Source organism: Eptesicus fuscus, chromosome 7 (genome assembly GCF_027574615.1).
Source record: "Eptesicus fuscus isolate TK198812 chromosome 7, DD_ASM_mEF_20220401, whole genome shotgun sequence".
Lineage (NCBI taxonomy): Eukaryota > Metazoa > Chordata > Mammalia > Chiroptera > Vespertilionidae > Eptesicus > Eptesicus fuscus.
Window position 1 is genome coordinate 92871760 of NC_072479.1, and position 13957 is coordinate 92885716.

Below are 13957 nucleotides of genomic sequence, written 5' to 3' on the forward strand. Positions count from 1 at the left end.
AATGTGCACAAGAGGAACGGCTGTAATGGGGATATATGCATTATTTTGATAGACCTTGTCAAGTAGCCCTCACGGAATTTGTACCAATTTGTTGCCCCAGCAGCAATGTGTGCAAATAGCTGAGTTTCTAAGCCTCGGTGAACCCGGGATACCTCAGAGACTGAGCACCAAGACTGATGTTTGACAGAACAGCTCGGCTTCTGTCGTGTGTGTGTGTGTGTGTGTGTGTGAGAGAGAGAGAGAGAGAGAGAGAGAGAGAGAGAGAGAGAGAGAGAGAGAGAGAGAGATTGTGAGTGATTTCCTTTGAAGCAAGTTGTTTTGGCTAAATGGCTAAGAAAAGCTTGAGAACCATGATGTAGGCAATCATCGCTGTTCTTCTCCTAGCCTCCACTTTGAAAGAGTGACAGACAAAATGAGATGGCTCCACACCCTACAGGAAGATCCTTACACAGGCGATTTGTGGAGAGAATGAGTGGCTCAGATGGTAGCTGGAAAGATGGAGTGAGTGGAAAGATTTCCAGGAAGCAGGAGTAGAGGCCAAGGTAGAAGGAGATGAGATTCTCATAACCTCCAGTGTTCTCCAAAAGGTCAGCTCATTTGAGCCATCTTTAAGGACGAGCCATGTGCCAAGCCCTGTATTAGTGCTGGGGTACAGAGATGAGCATGGCTGGTCCCTGCCTCAAGAAGCTCACACTGAGAAGTCAGGTGTGTAGGTGGACAAGGTCTATATAATGTCATAGCAGTGAGAGTAATAATGACAACTCAGAGAGCTTACTGAATGCCAGACAGTGGGCTCAGCAGTGCTCATCTTGCCTGATTCTACAGAAACCCTATGAGAGATTAAAGCAAGCATGTCAAACTCAAAGGCTAACACGGGCCAAATAAACAAGGCTTAAGTTTATATGGGCCGCAAAAAAAACAAAAGCTTCAATTTTCATAGAAACGTAGGTTTATTTTGAAAAGTATAGTATAAAAAAGAGAACAAGAGCAATGATAAAATTAACATTTTCTTCCTGACAGTTGGCATCTCTTCTCTGCTACTATCTTTCCTACTTCGGGGGGAAATCTTGTTGCAGTGATTCCTTTCAAAACTGACCCAAGGTGAATGTCAGTAATTCTGGATCTGACAGGAGACTTATTTCCTTTCATAATTGTAAATAACTGCTCACACCATTATATTGGCTGGACTGCAAAAATATTCACTGTGGACCGCATGTGGCCCATGGGCCGCGAGTTTGACATGCTTGGATTACAGGGTTATCCCCATTTTCACAGGCGAAGAAACCGAAACCCAGAGAAGCTGAGGGATGGTCCTAACACTACATAGGAAGTGACAAAGCCAGGGTTTAGACTGCAGCTGTCTCCCTTCAAAGTCTTAAGGGAAAACAGGAGTTATGTTGGAGCTAAAAGCCCATCCTCCTCCTCCATGAAAGGTTCTCTCCTTCCTACATTTTATAGCCCGCATCACTTTTTAGGGGTGAGGGTGGAGGAGTCAGGCACACCCATGGAGAGGGATGTGCCCTGAGCTGAGGCTCAAAGGATGATGAGAAGCAAGGAAAGCATTCCAAGCAGAGCAACTCTTGGGCTGATCCCAAGGAGAGCCAATCTCCAGGGAGGCAGGTGGGACTGCCCAAGTTCAAATCCTGACTCTGCCTCTTATTAGTCGACTGACTTCGGGCACATCACTTAACCTCTCTCATTCTTCACCTGTAAGATGAGGCTATAAAGTACTTAACTTCTGGCTTATTGTAAGGATTGAATGAGTTAACATCCAGAATGCTTAGAACAGTGGCTGTCCCAGGCTCTATAAGTTTGTTCCGACTATAGAATCTCTAGGCTCCAGGCACAACATATGTGTAAAGAAGAGGAAAACGCAATTTTGGAGCTTGTCTGTAGTGCCTATGTTAGAGAACTATTATCTGAGCTCACGAAATGTAATGTGCTAAAAAGGAGAAGGAAGCAGGAATCCATGCAATGGGGGAGGGACATGGGCTTTTAGCCCAGAATCTTATCAGGCATGGCCGTGCTTATCAGCTTTCAGTCATCACCTGAAATTGTGAGTCTAAATGGGCTTTTTTTATTTGTCGTCTATTTCTTTATGACATTTTTATTTGGTGTTAAAATGTAATGGTCTGTCTCAAATAAGGTGGATAAACAGAGGAGGATAAAATAAAACTAACCACATTCAAGGTAACTCTTGGTTTTCCCCTTTTCTTCTTTAATGCCTCAAAATGTTTTCGCAAAACCCTAAAGACAATATCAGATAAATGCTGTGACTTTCACCCACGTAGCATTTATCTCTCATCCATCAAGTCACATTACCTTTTTCTGGGAACAATATTCTGTAACAGAATCCAAGAGCAGTAAAAGTGAGAGGAAAATACTTCTCTAAGGAATCAGCTCATGGGTCTTCATATTTTGTTTTTATACATTTTGTCTTCATAGTCTCTGGCCTTTCTCTCCTTTATATGTTTTCCCAAACTCACATTCCCAATTCCATTCCCAAACCAGACCCCATGCCTGACCACCCAGGCCAGTTTTATCTCTTCCTCCCATCATTTGAACAGCTCTTGAGAATCCATCTTCTAGAAGAAAAACATTTAATAGCCTTTTTTTCCCAACATAAATCCCCATGACCCTCATTTACTGCTACTCAAAAATCTCCACCCATACTGTGCACCAGGCACTCACTAGATTCTGGAGCCACAGAAATTATGATGATTCGGCCTTTTGTCCTGAATGAGCTCACGGTCTTGGGGAGAAAGGCACACAACAGGAGGGAGATTCTGTCCATTTTTGTCCTACGATCATGTTCATTTCTGTTATAGTTTGTCTTCCCCACTGGCTTGTAAGCATCTGCTTTATGTAGCATTCTATAATCAGTTCCTTCCAGACTGCCCTCAGAAAACATTTGCTGAGTAAATGAATGAAAAAAATTAATGACAGTATAGCACGATCAGTAAATTCATGTATTTCAAGATAAGAAAAAGCTCAGAGGAGAGAGTAATGAATTCTTTTGGGGGGCAGGAGTGCAGTTGGAAGAGTGGGGAGACTTGCTGGGGAGGTGACTTCTGAGCTGGATTTTGAGGGTGATCGCCACCAACATTGATATGTTTTGTGTGACATCCAACTCATACAAAGTACCAATAAAAATGTGTTGAGTCCTTTACAATGTATGAAACAATTATACTTATAATAGCTCTAGTTTTCTATCAATTAACCCATTCCTGAGAGGAAAATACTTCTCTAAGGAATCAGTTCATGTGTCTAGACATACCCTCTCTATGAATGACTAAAGCCATGGCTATTTCATGCTGGATTACATAGTTCTGGAAACTCATTTATCAGTTGAGTGTAGAAACCTCTCAGTAGCATAGGAACACGTACTGAAAAAAAACCAGGGTCGTGGGGTGTGTATAGCCCTGTGGGAAAGTTTGGGGGCTGGGTGGTCCTGCAGAGGTGATTTCTAGATACTCACCTGACTCCTGAGTCAGAGCTCATTACTGAACTCCTGTATCCACCACCCAAGCCAGTTTCAGGTAACAACATCCCTGAAAAATCAGTATGGGGGAGAAAAGCAAGAGGGATAAGAATAATATACATTTTTAGTTTAATTTATCTAATGACCATACTGAGAGAAAAAAAAACAAGACATGATGCCTAGACTTGCTATTAGTTTATTATTAGGTTTCTTAATGTTGTTTAGCTCTAGGTCCTTCCTGGCATCATGATGTTAATGCTTAGGAGACAGAACCAAAACTACTGAGATTTGTGAGCCTCCTGCCCCTGCTGTGACCTCTGGGCTCTCTGATGCTGTTCTAGACATACCTTCTCTATGAGTGATTGAAGATACCATGTCTGAGCAACACCATATGGTATCAAAGATTAGATCCCTCACCTCTAATGAATCCTTACCTTGTGTTTTCAATATGTGTGTCCAGCTTCATCATACACAACAAAGACACTTTCTTCAACAACGCCACGAGAAGTAGAATCGTACACCATATTTTACAAAGAATAAAGTATGAAGAAGGAAAAAACAAAATTGGTAAGTTAGTGTATTAGTATAAAAAAGCTATATTTGATTTTGGGGGGATTGCACACTTTTTCCTTTGGCTTCATGAAGTTAATATCCATTTCAGAAATGCTCATCATTTGTGAAACCTCTGATTTTGCCCTTGATGGGTAACTCACAAGTGTAACATCTTAATAGCATCCTTAGATCTCTTCGTTAAATAGCTTGTTATCTCATTCACCTAAGATCATGAAGAAATTCTCTGAATTGAACAAATATTTATGGAATGTCCATTATGTGTGCCGGGCAGTGGACCAGATGTTGGGGAGATGAGCTCAATTCTCTCCTGAAGCTTATGCTTAAGAAATTAAAAGCAGACAATAACTAAGTAGATATAATAAGTAACATGAAAAAATTGAAGTGGATGATGATTCAGAAATAGAATGGGAAGGGGTGGGGTGAGTTCAAGCTGAGATGGAATGGTCAGGGAAAGCTTCACCAAGAAGCTGAGCTTTGAACTAAGACGTGACACGTGTGGGCAGATGGAGTGGGGGAGGGGAGGCATTGCAGGCAGAGGAAAATGCCAGTGCAGAGATGAACTGTCCCACATCGGTAGATTCTCCAGATAACCACCTCCCCCATTAAACAGCTCCCACAACTTACACTTTGTACATTATTACAAGAACTTTTCCATATTATATTACCAAATTTCCTGCCTTATTAAACAGATTATTACATTATCAGGAAGATTTGGGTGGCTTTATCCTTATCTCTGTCCCAACAGATTTTTATCAATGGTTTGAATAATAATGAGCTATCTCAGTCAGGGTCTAATCAGTAGACAAAAATCCCACATAATTTGAGGAGGGAAAGTTTAATATAAAAAATAAATGTGACAGAGGAATGGAGGATTGGCCAGTAAAGAGTAAGAACTGTAAAGAGGAATAACAAGTGTTAGGAGCAGCCACCACCCCTGAAAAACTGCCCCCAACAGAGCTGAGATCCATACCCTGTAGGATGGGGTGCAGCTGTGGTTCTCTGGGCAGCAGAGCAGTTGGCTGGGGGCTCCAGGCCAACAGAACTCTGGGAATCTGCCTTTCCTGTACAGGAAGAAGCTGCCTGGAGGGTTCTGAGGAAGCCATTCGTTGGGGGCGTTGCATCAGTAACACTACTCTGTGAGGCCGTTCAGGGAACTCCTGCCCTTGGGGAGGTGCCCTGTGCTGCTGGCCACTGTGCACTGCAGCAGCTGGGTGCCATGGAAACCATGTGTTGAAGAAGCCTGCTGAGAGGAGCACACTGGTACCAGGGAGACAAACTCCTCCCTCCTCCAGTGTCCCTCCAGGCCCTTCTCCTAACAACGCTCCACATCGTGCCATCGGGCAAAGGAGAAATATTTACCAGGTCCAGCTCCATTATTGCAAAGCAGGCAATTAAGTATGTTTGGAGGGAAAAGGGGCGATGAATTGATAACTGGCACTTAGCCTAACCAGCCTGCCCATCAAGCTTTCAGGGGGAGTGGAGACTGGAAGGAGGCCTTTAGTATGTTAGTCATTGGAGTCAAGAGCCTAACTGATCGCAGGGATCTGGGCATCTCGGCCAAATCCAACATGATGACATTTGAGAGTTTGTAAATGTAAAGTCTTACACTCACATTCAGCCAAGCAGCTACCCGGGTGCGGAGGGTGAAATGTTGCTCAACATCGGGAAAGCAACAGACTGGGGAGGCTTGGCTGAATGCAGCTCGGTGTGAGTCACTAGTACATTGAAGCTGCCAAAAATTACTTTGATCCCAAGCTGTATACATCGAAATGTAATAGGGAGAGATAGACAGTTACTTAGTCCACATCTGAGTATCACTGGAGTAGTATTTTCCCTGAGTCAGTGTGGGTAGGCATGGTGACACTGAACCTGACTTAGGTGTGTCTGAACCTCAGTAGTGTAGTGGGTTAGCAAGTCCTCATATTCTCTGCAGCGCCATCCATCCTTGAGACGCATCCTCTGCATAAAGTACTCCGGGACCATTCTAGCTTAAAGGAATTGTCCTCCTCTGAATTCATATGGCAGTTGTTTTTGTGTGTTTACGTGATAATTAATCACTTATTACCTTGAATTACTTCTTTCAGCGACATTATGAAAATTTGACCACCTAACGAGAACCACTGTTAACATTTTGGTGTGCTAAATAATGTCAATATTACATTAATTGCTTCTTTATATTTACCCCTTATTTGCCCATGTGATTTTTAAAACAAACTTAGGATATGCTATACTTAATTTTTATCTTACTTTTTTTCCCCCCAGTGAATATTGTTTCTTGGACATATACTAGAAAACAAGTGAAATGGTTTTGGCAGTAGCTATTCTGAATTCCTTTATAAAGTGCAAATAATTTTTTAAATAATGCCTTTACTAATATTGGTATCATAATGTGAGGCACACCTCATCACTCATTATGACACACTAGTGTGCTGAGAATCTTCATCTGAAAACTGCTAGTCTAGATAATAGGCTCCTTAATTGTAAGCAAGTTGCCTTGTTTATCTTCGTATCCTTGCCTAGCGCAGGATCTGGCATCTTGTAGAAGTGCTGTTGAACTGAATTGAACAATCTTTTAACATGATTCATGTCTAACCATAGCATCTTTATACAGTCAAAAACTGTGTATAAGGAGGCCATACAGCAATTATTGTGCTTAATTTTTCATCTCAAAGCGTGAGCTGTTTTTACAACTAGTCAAGATGAAGACAAACGAAGGGCAGAGAAAGTGGTGGTTGTTTTTTTTTAATGTTCTGAGGAACTCAGGAAGTTTAATATTACCACTAGTAAGAAATTTTCTTGCTAGTTTTCTCATTTCATGAAAAATAGAGAGTTCTATTCAAGAACACCCAGACCTTTGAAAATAAGTAATGATGAACTGGAAATTAGAAATAACCAATTACAGAGTGAATTGTTAACTCTGGATCAGGCATTATGCTAAAAAAACATGAAGTAAAACTGCAAATGCTCTGTTAACCTGATGTTTCATTGTCACCTTTGGTTTCATAAATAAAAAAAATCAATAACTTAATAAAAATATATTTTAAAAAATAATGTAGTGGGTGAAAGAAGGGCTGTATGATTCTATTTATATAAAACTAGAAAATGCAAACTGATTGATAGTGACAGACAGCAGACGAGTGTTTGCCTTGGAGATGGCACAGGGAGGTGGGAGATTGCAAAGTGGCATGATAAAGCTTTAGGGGTGATGGACATGTTTATTCTCTCGATTGTGCTGATGGTTTCCTGGGTGTATACAAGTCAAAACTTCTCCAACTGCATGTTTTAAACATAGGCCATTTATTATGTATTAGTTACTTCAATAAAGCTGTTTTAAAAAATATATCCAGCCTGGCCAACATGGCTCAGTGGTTGAGCATCAACCTATGAACCAGGAGGTCACGGTTCAATTCCCGGTCAGAGCACATGCCCGGGTTGCAGGCTTGATTCCCAGTGTGGGGACGTGAAGGAGGCAACCAATCAATGATTCTCTCTCATCATTGATGTTTCTATCTCTTTCTCCCTCCCTCTATGAGATAAATAAAAAATATTATTTAAATATATATATACTGTATATCCACATGTTTGACACCTCTCCCCCATTTTATGGATGAGAAAATGGAGGCCTGAGGACAAGAGGATTTTTCCAAAGTCACAACACTAGTCCAATGCAGGAGAGTTAGATTTGTTCATATTTGAAGCTTCTGGATAAAAATAGAAGAGCTCCTGATAGAACATCATGTTTCAATATGATAAATCTGTCCCAGTGGTCGGCAAACTCAGTAGTCAACAGAGCTAAATATCAACAGTACAACGATTGAAATTTCTTTTGAGCCAAATTTTTTAAACTTAAACTTCTAACGCCACTTCTTCAAAATAGACTTGCTCGGGCCGTGGTATTTTGTGGAAGAGCCACACTCAAGGGGCCAAAGAGCCGCATGTGGCTCGCGAGCCGCGGTTTGCCAACCACTGTCCTAGAGCATTCGTCTCTATGCCAGGCACTGTACTAGCTTCATTGTTTTCTGTTTGAAAATTCCCAGCTCTTGATTCCAGTTTCCTAGCAACTCTGTCTCTAAACAGTTGGTATTTCCAAGGGGGTTCCCAGCCCTTTTGAAAACCTAGATGGCTTTCCTAAAAAATTACCATCTTTACATTAGCCTTGAACACTGAGAGTTGGAACTCTGTATTAATTGGGATTGGACTTTGTGTTGTTTAGGTCTGAATCGCTTGCTTACCAATGGCTCCTATGAAGCTGCGTTCCCTCTGCACGAGGTATGTCCTGCCCGTTCTCCTTCTGTCAGTTTCTTGTTCTGCAATCAGCTTCTGGGAATAGTCATTAATTGAGTTTGTTGATGTGACATTTGTTCAGCGTGAATGTAATTTGTTCAGTAGATAATTAGGCCTCCTTGCCTTGTGACCCAGCGTAGTTTGGTTTATTTCTGTGTGTCTTTTAATGTAATTGTAAGAATACTTGAAACAGCAGTCGCTCAGCATGAATTCAGAGGAATAGCTCAGGGACTCCAAGTCATAAAATTAAAGAGGCATTGAAAATTTCACCAGACCCATGGGGGAAATGTTCCTGAAATACATAGTCTTTGCAACAAAGAAATGTATAGTTATTCTTTAGAGTGGGAGGAAGCCACCTTGCAAAGTCTCTGGTAACCAAAGGGTGAGAAATGGAAATTAATGGTATTGTACTTATCATTGCTCTTTTAAGATATATGCATTCTGATTTTTTAAAACGCACAATTTTTTTTTTTACTTTTTTATTTTCTCATTTACTATACACTCTTTGTCATATATTAGGACCTTTGTAAATGTAACCCTGGTTACCCTTAACTCGATTTCCCCATTAGCTCTTGAGTTATTTCACCCAGAAATCTCTTTACACATGGAGTTTTCATTATGGATGAGAGATTATTGTCTTGCGCCCCTGTGCCATTACTGGTCACTGTATGACACAGAAAATACAAAGATAAATATCATGGTGCATGCCCTCTAGAACATCACAAACACTAGGGAGAAACTATTGTTACAGTGATTTTTAGGAACAATGTTAACAGTTTGCCAAGAAACTTTAGAGGACAGTTCCAACTGTCCCCAAATGGCAAGTCTTTTCATTTGGCTAACAGTGTCTCTTCCCTCGATTTCAAACACCAGGAGGACATAAAAAGTGACTTCGAATTTTTAAAACCTGGTTCATTTACAAAACTAGCAGCTCTGGCCTGAGGCCCTGGTTGCAGTCTGCCATGAAACATTTTTGGAATGATCCTTCTAGTACCACAGAAGCAAACACGAAGGTTTTTGACACGAAGGTTTTCTGGAGCCACACACAGGTGTTTCTGAGCTCCCAAGAAACATTTCCCACCAAAACATCACGAGGCTTCCTGGAGTTATTAGTTGGCATTGCCTAGAAATAGTTTCAGTGAGTCCTGTGCCCTCCCACTGCCCGGCCCTTGCCTCTAGTAAGGGCAGTGTCTGAGCAATGGCACGTGGGCAGATGTATCTGTGCAGGTGAGTGGGTGGCAGGCATGAGAGTGTCTACGGAGAGGCAGCTATGAAACCTCACAGAGTAACTCAGGCCTTCTCTGTGGTTTTCCTATCTTGGTAAAGCCCTTAAAAGAACATCCAGATTAATAACAGCAGCTGCAATAACATAATTCCTCCTTTGACTTTTCACTCTGAGTTGACCTTGATTATATTATTTAACCTCATAACAACCTTCAGGGGCAGGAAGGGCAGATATTGGTGCCCTTGTTTCATGTTAAAAATCGAAAGAAATTTAGAGGTCTAAAGAAAGATTAGCTCACCTTCAGTCACACCGGGAGTTGGTGGTTGAGCTGAGACTAGAGCCCGAGTTTCTTGTCTCTCGGTACTGTTTACTAAAAAAGGGCTTCTCAGGATCAAAGGACTTCCCAATAATCACGTCCCCTCCAGGGAGTTCCTTTTCTGTTTATGAATCTAGTGTTTCCATTACCTGAACTGGGAAAACCCCACCTCTCTGGCCCTTGGTCTCCTCATTTGTTCAATGTGAAGGTCAAATTCATTTTGAATTTTTCTGGTTTTTGAGGTGACATCCAGCTTTACATTCCTGCGTTCTCTCATAGATAAGGCCACGTGACAAGGTTACAGCTGTGGCTGTTTACCAAGCACCCTTGACAAAGGTGGGAAAGAGAACTAATAGATCTTGGGCGTGGCCTCCTTATCAAGAAGCAGGACACCTTACTCATTTAAATCACAGAAGAAACCTAATGAGACAGATATTATTATTATTATTCCCTTATGAACTAGGAATCCAAGGCTCAGACAGTTTAAGGTCTCCTCGCTAAGAAAGCAGAACTGAATCTGAACCCAGCTCGAACCTGCGTGATTCTAGCACACACGTGCTTCTTACTACACAGGATCATCAGCAAGATAATGTCCAGAATAATTATAATTCATCACACTTCTTTCCCTTTCAATAGTATGGATCCTTTTTTGTTTTTTTTTTTTTTTTTTTTGCTCGTATCATCTCTGTTGCTACTCCTGCCATAAGAGACTAGTATTCCTGTTAACTTCCCTTGTGGCTCTTGTGGGCATCTGCTCACGGGCAGTGGTGTTTTCATCCCAGGGAGGTTACAGAAGTAAAAACTCCATTCGAACCCACGGCGCGGAAAACCACCGACACCTGCTCTATGAGTGCTGGGCCTCCTGGGGCGTGTGGTACAAATACCAGCCTTTGGATCTAGTCAGGTGAGTTTTTAACCAGCTGTACACGTAAAACTTGCACAAAATGACCGGGGCAGACTGTCTGCTGGGGCGAGAAAAAAACCAGTCTGGAGTGCACAGCCCTCGCTCTAATCTGGCTTCTTCCTAGGAGGGCAACTTTCAGAGGCCATGGGTCGTTGTTGGGAAACCGGACCTCCCTCTGATGAGGATGGTGTTTCCTCCAAAAAGGCCTCAGGAAGGAGCCTGTGAGATAAGCCAGGTCTCCCACAGGACTCCATAGGGAGCAGGTCACCCATGTGACTCATGGACAAATGGTCAGTAACAATGGTAGAGGAGTGACACTGTTTATATATACTGAGTGACAGATGAAATATTAGATACTATGAGGTAAGGAATCCATGGTGGTGCCATTACTAATAAAATTCAGGTTTATTTTCATTTTCATTTGAAACTAATAACCTCTAAAGACTGTTTTCATACTGCAGGTCCAAAGAGTATGTCAGCTTTTAACCGATGATAATTGTACAGTGAGAATGTACTTTTTAAGTGTCTATTTGCCCAGCTTTCTGCCATGGGAATGTTCAGCTCTGACATCTCATTATTTATTTAGAAACTGGTTATTAAGCCTGGGTAGCTACAATCCCCACCTCATGGATTTCTTATTAAAGAGAAAGTCATGTTTCATTTCCTAGACTAGCTGGATTTGTTTTACTTTTACGGGGGCCCTCGAAAAATGAGCCCAGAGGAAAATGAAATAATAAGACAATTCACTTTCTGTTTCAACCCCTTGGGTAGTCATTCTTCCTGCCAGAGTCCTTGCTACCAAGTGTTTGTTCCTGCTGACTCAAGGACATTGATGAATTGTGTGCCACTCTTTGTGTTGGTAAAATAAATGATCCGGATGATTTGTGTGAGTGGAAAATATTTTCTGAGATGAGATCATTTTCCATTGACCAGTTTCAATACATGGTAAAACAGTGGGGGGAAAAACATAAAAGCAAATTCTCTTCCCAGCCAAACAGTTTCATATTACAGGATTTTATTGATTAAAAATTACAGAAAGTTGCTGTAGGCAAAACATATCTTGTCCATGAAAGTGTTTTGATTAAGACTTTGCAGTTTGTCAGTGAGTATTAATTAACTGCCCATTGTGTTTCTAGTACCATGCTAAGTACTGTTGGCAAAGACACACACAAGCCAGTCTCTGGCTGAGAAATTCTCGGTTTCCTTCAGGGAAACAGGGCCGGCATACTTGAGATAACTATAGAACAATACAAGACTACACACAATTAGGTAAAATGTCTGATGGAGGTGGTAAGTTTTACAATAACTCAGAAAAATGGAAAGGATGTGCCTCTGTGGAAGGCTCTGAAGAGCCGAGCCCTGGCCAAGCAGTGGGGCCAGTGTTGGCCAGTGCGAAGGGAGATGAAAAGTACAAGCAAGACTTGAGTAGAACGAGCTTGTGGAGCATCTAGGGGCTCTTGTCTCTAAAATAGCCCTTGTCCCGTAGATTTTGCTTCCTCCATGTCTTTCGAATCTGACCACACCCAGCCTCTCCTCTGCCATGCTGCTTCCTTTCCCTGTAACCTAGACTATGGCTGTTGTCCCCCACTTGGTCTCCCTTTTCCCACACTGACCCCTTCCAATCCATTCTTTTCCCTACAGACAGAGTGATCTTTTTGGAATGTGAATCTAATCATGTCCTTGATTTTTAAAACTCATGCGTTTCCATTTCTCTCAGGACAAAGATCAATTCAGTTAGCATGGTCTACAAGACCCATCGAGGCCCAGCTCCCACTTACCCCATGCTTGTTCTCAGTGTCCCAGTCACACCACCCTTATTTTACTTTGTCCCTTCTACCACAGGACCTTTGTATATACTGTTTCCTCTGCTGGAAACTATCTAATAACTCACCTCACCTCGCTGATTTTCACTCATCAGCACAATAGTCACCCTCTCAAAGAAGTCTTCCTTGACTAGGGTGGTCATATGGCCTTGTTATATATGCCGATGGAATTGTATTCCTCTCCCTTTTAGCTATTTTCCCAGTTTTGTAATTATAAACTTATTTCTGTAATTGGTCTATGTGAGTCTTCTTTATTGCCTTGAAAGCTTCATAGGAGCAATGGCCAAGCTTATTTTTCTCACCAGTATCTTCTCAGCACCTATCACAGTATTTGGTACATAGTAGGTATTTTTTATTTGTTGAATGAATAAATAAGTATATGTGCATATAAAGGCATGTTGGAATAGCCTTCTGGGAGTGGAAAGTTTCTACTGGGACACTGGAAGATGGGATAGGAGCCATTGGACATTCTAAAAGGAAAGCAGCAGTCAGTATTTAAAAACAGATGGTCAACACACTTGTTTAGAATTAAAATAAAAAACTAATTAGAATATTCTTATGTTGGGCTAAGAAATAATTACCTTCAAAGTCATGAAATGTAGCAGTTGAAAGGCACAGAAAGCACGATTTGGTTTGTATTCTAATACAAGTTGATCATATTATTGATATCTATACTAATAAAAGGGTAATATGCTAATTAGACTGGACAACTTCCGACATCTTTCCGGACATCCTTCCAGACAAAGCCACAGTGGCAGGGGTCGAGGCAGAGGTGGTTAGAGGCGATCAGGCCAGCAGGGGAGAGCAGTTAGGGGTGATCAGGCAGGCAGGCAGGTGAGGAGCCAGTGGTCCCAGATTGGAGAGGGTGCAGGCCAGGCTGAGGGACCACCCCCCCCCCCGCCATGCACAAATTTCATGTACCGGGCCTCTAGTTTAAGAAATAAAAACCAATAAATATCCTGGACACTTTCAAACTTCATAGGTCACAGGGCTCTAGGGCAGGCTGGTTAGCCTCAAAAATATTTATATAGGTAGATATTGAAGCCTGTGAAAGTCACCACTTAGAAGGGAAGGTTGCTCTAAGTGTCTACTCATATTGAATCTCAGTAATGAGAGTTTTCTTTTCTGTCCAATATCTTATGATTCTAGCATTGTCAACGTCTGATAAAACTACAAAATATTGAAAAGGATGTTTAAAGTTTTTCACAATAAGTTGATTTCCTATTTTTTAAAGAAATATATAATGATAATACATACATTATACATAAGCACACACCCAGAAATGGCAAAAAAAAAAAAAAAAAATGAGGTGTTGGCAACAACTCTTCAAATTCTGGCTTTTCATTAATAA

At 41.5% G+C, this 13957-nt stretch overlaps 1 protein-coding gene across 1 annotated transcript in view; it reads left to right on the forward strand.

Moving 5' to 3' along the window:
- The window catches only part of ANO4 (anoctamin 4), a 324932-nt gene that overhangs the window by 257010 nt on the left and 53965 nt on the right, over window positions 1–13957 (forward strand). Inside the window, exons 14-16 of the mRNA XM_054718633.1 lie at window positions 3942–4048; window positions 8268–8323; window positions 10662–10783. Coding sequence (XP_054574608.1) covers window positions 3942–4048; window positions 8268–8323; window positions 10662–10783 — 285 coding nt within the window. The remainder of the gene's footprint in view (window positions 1–3941; window positions 4049–8267; window positions 8324–10661; window positions 10784–13957) is intronic.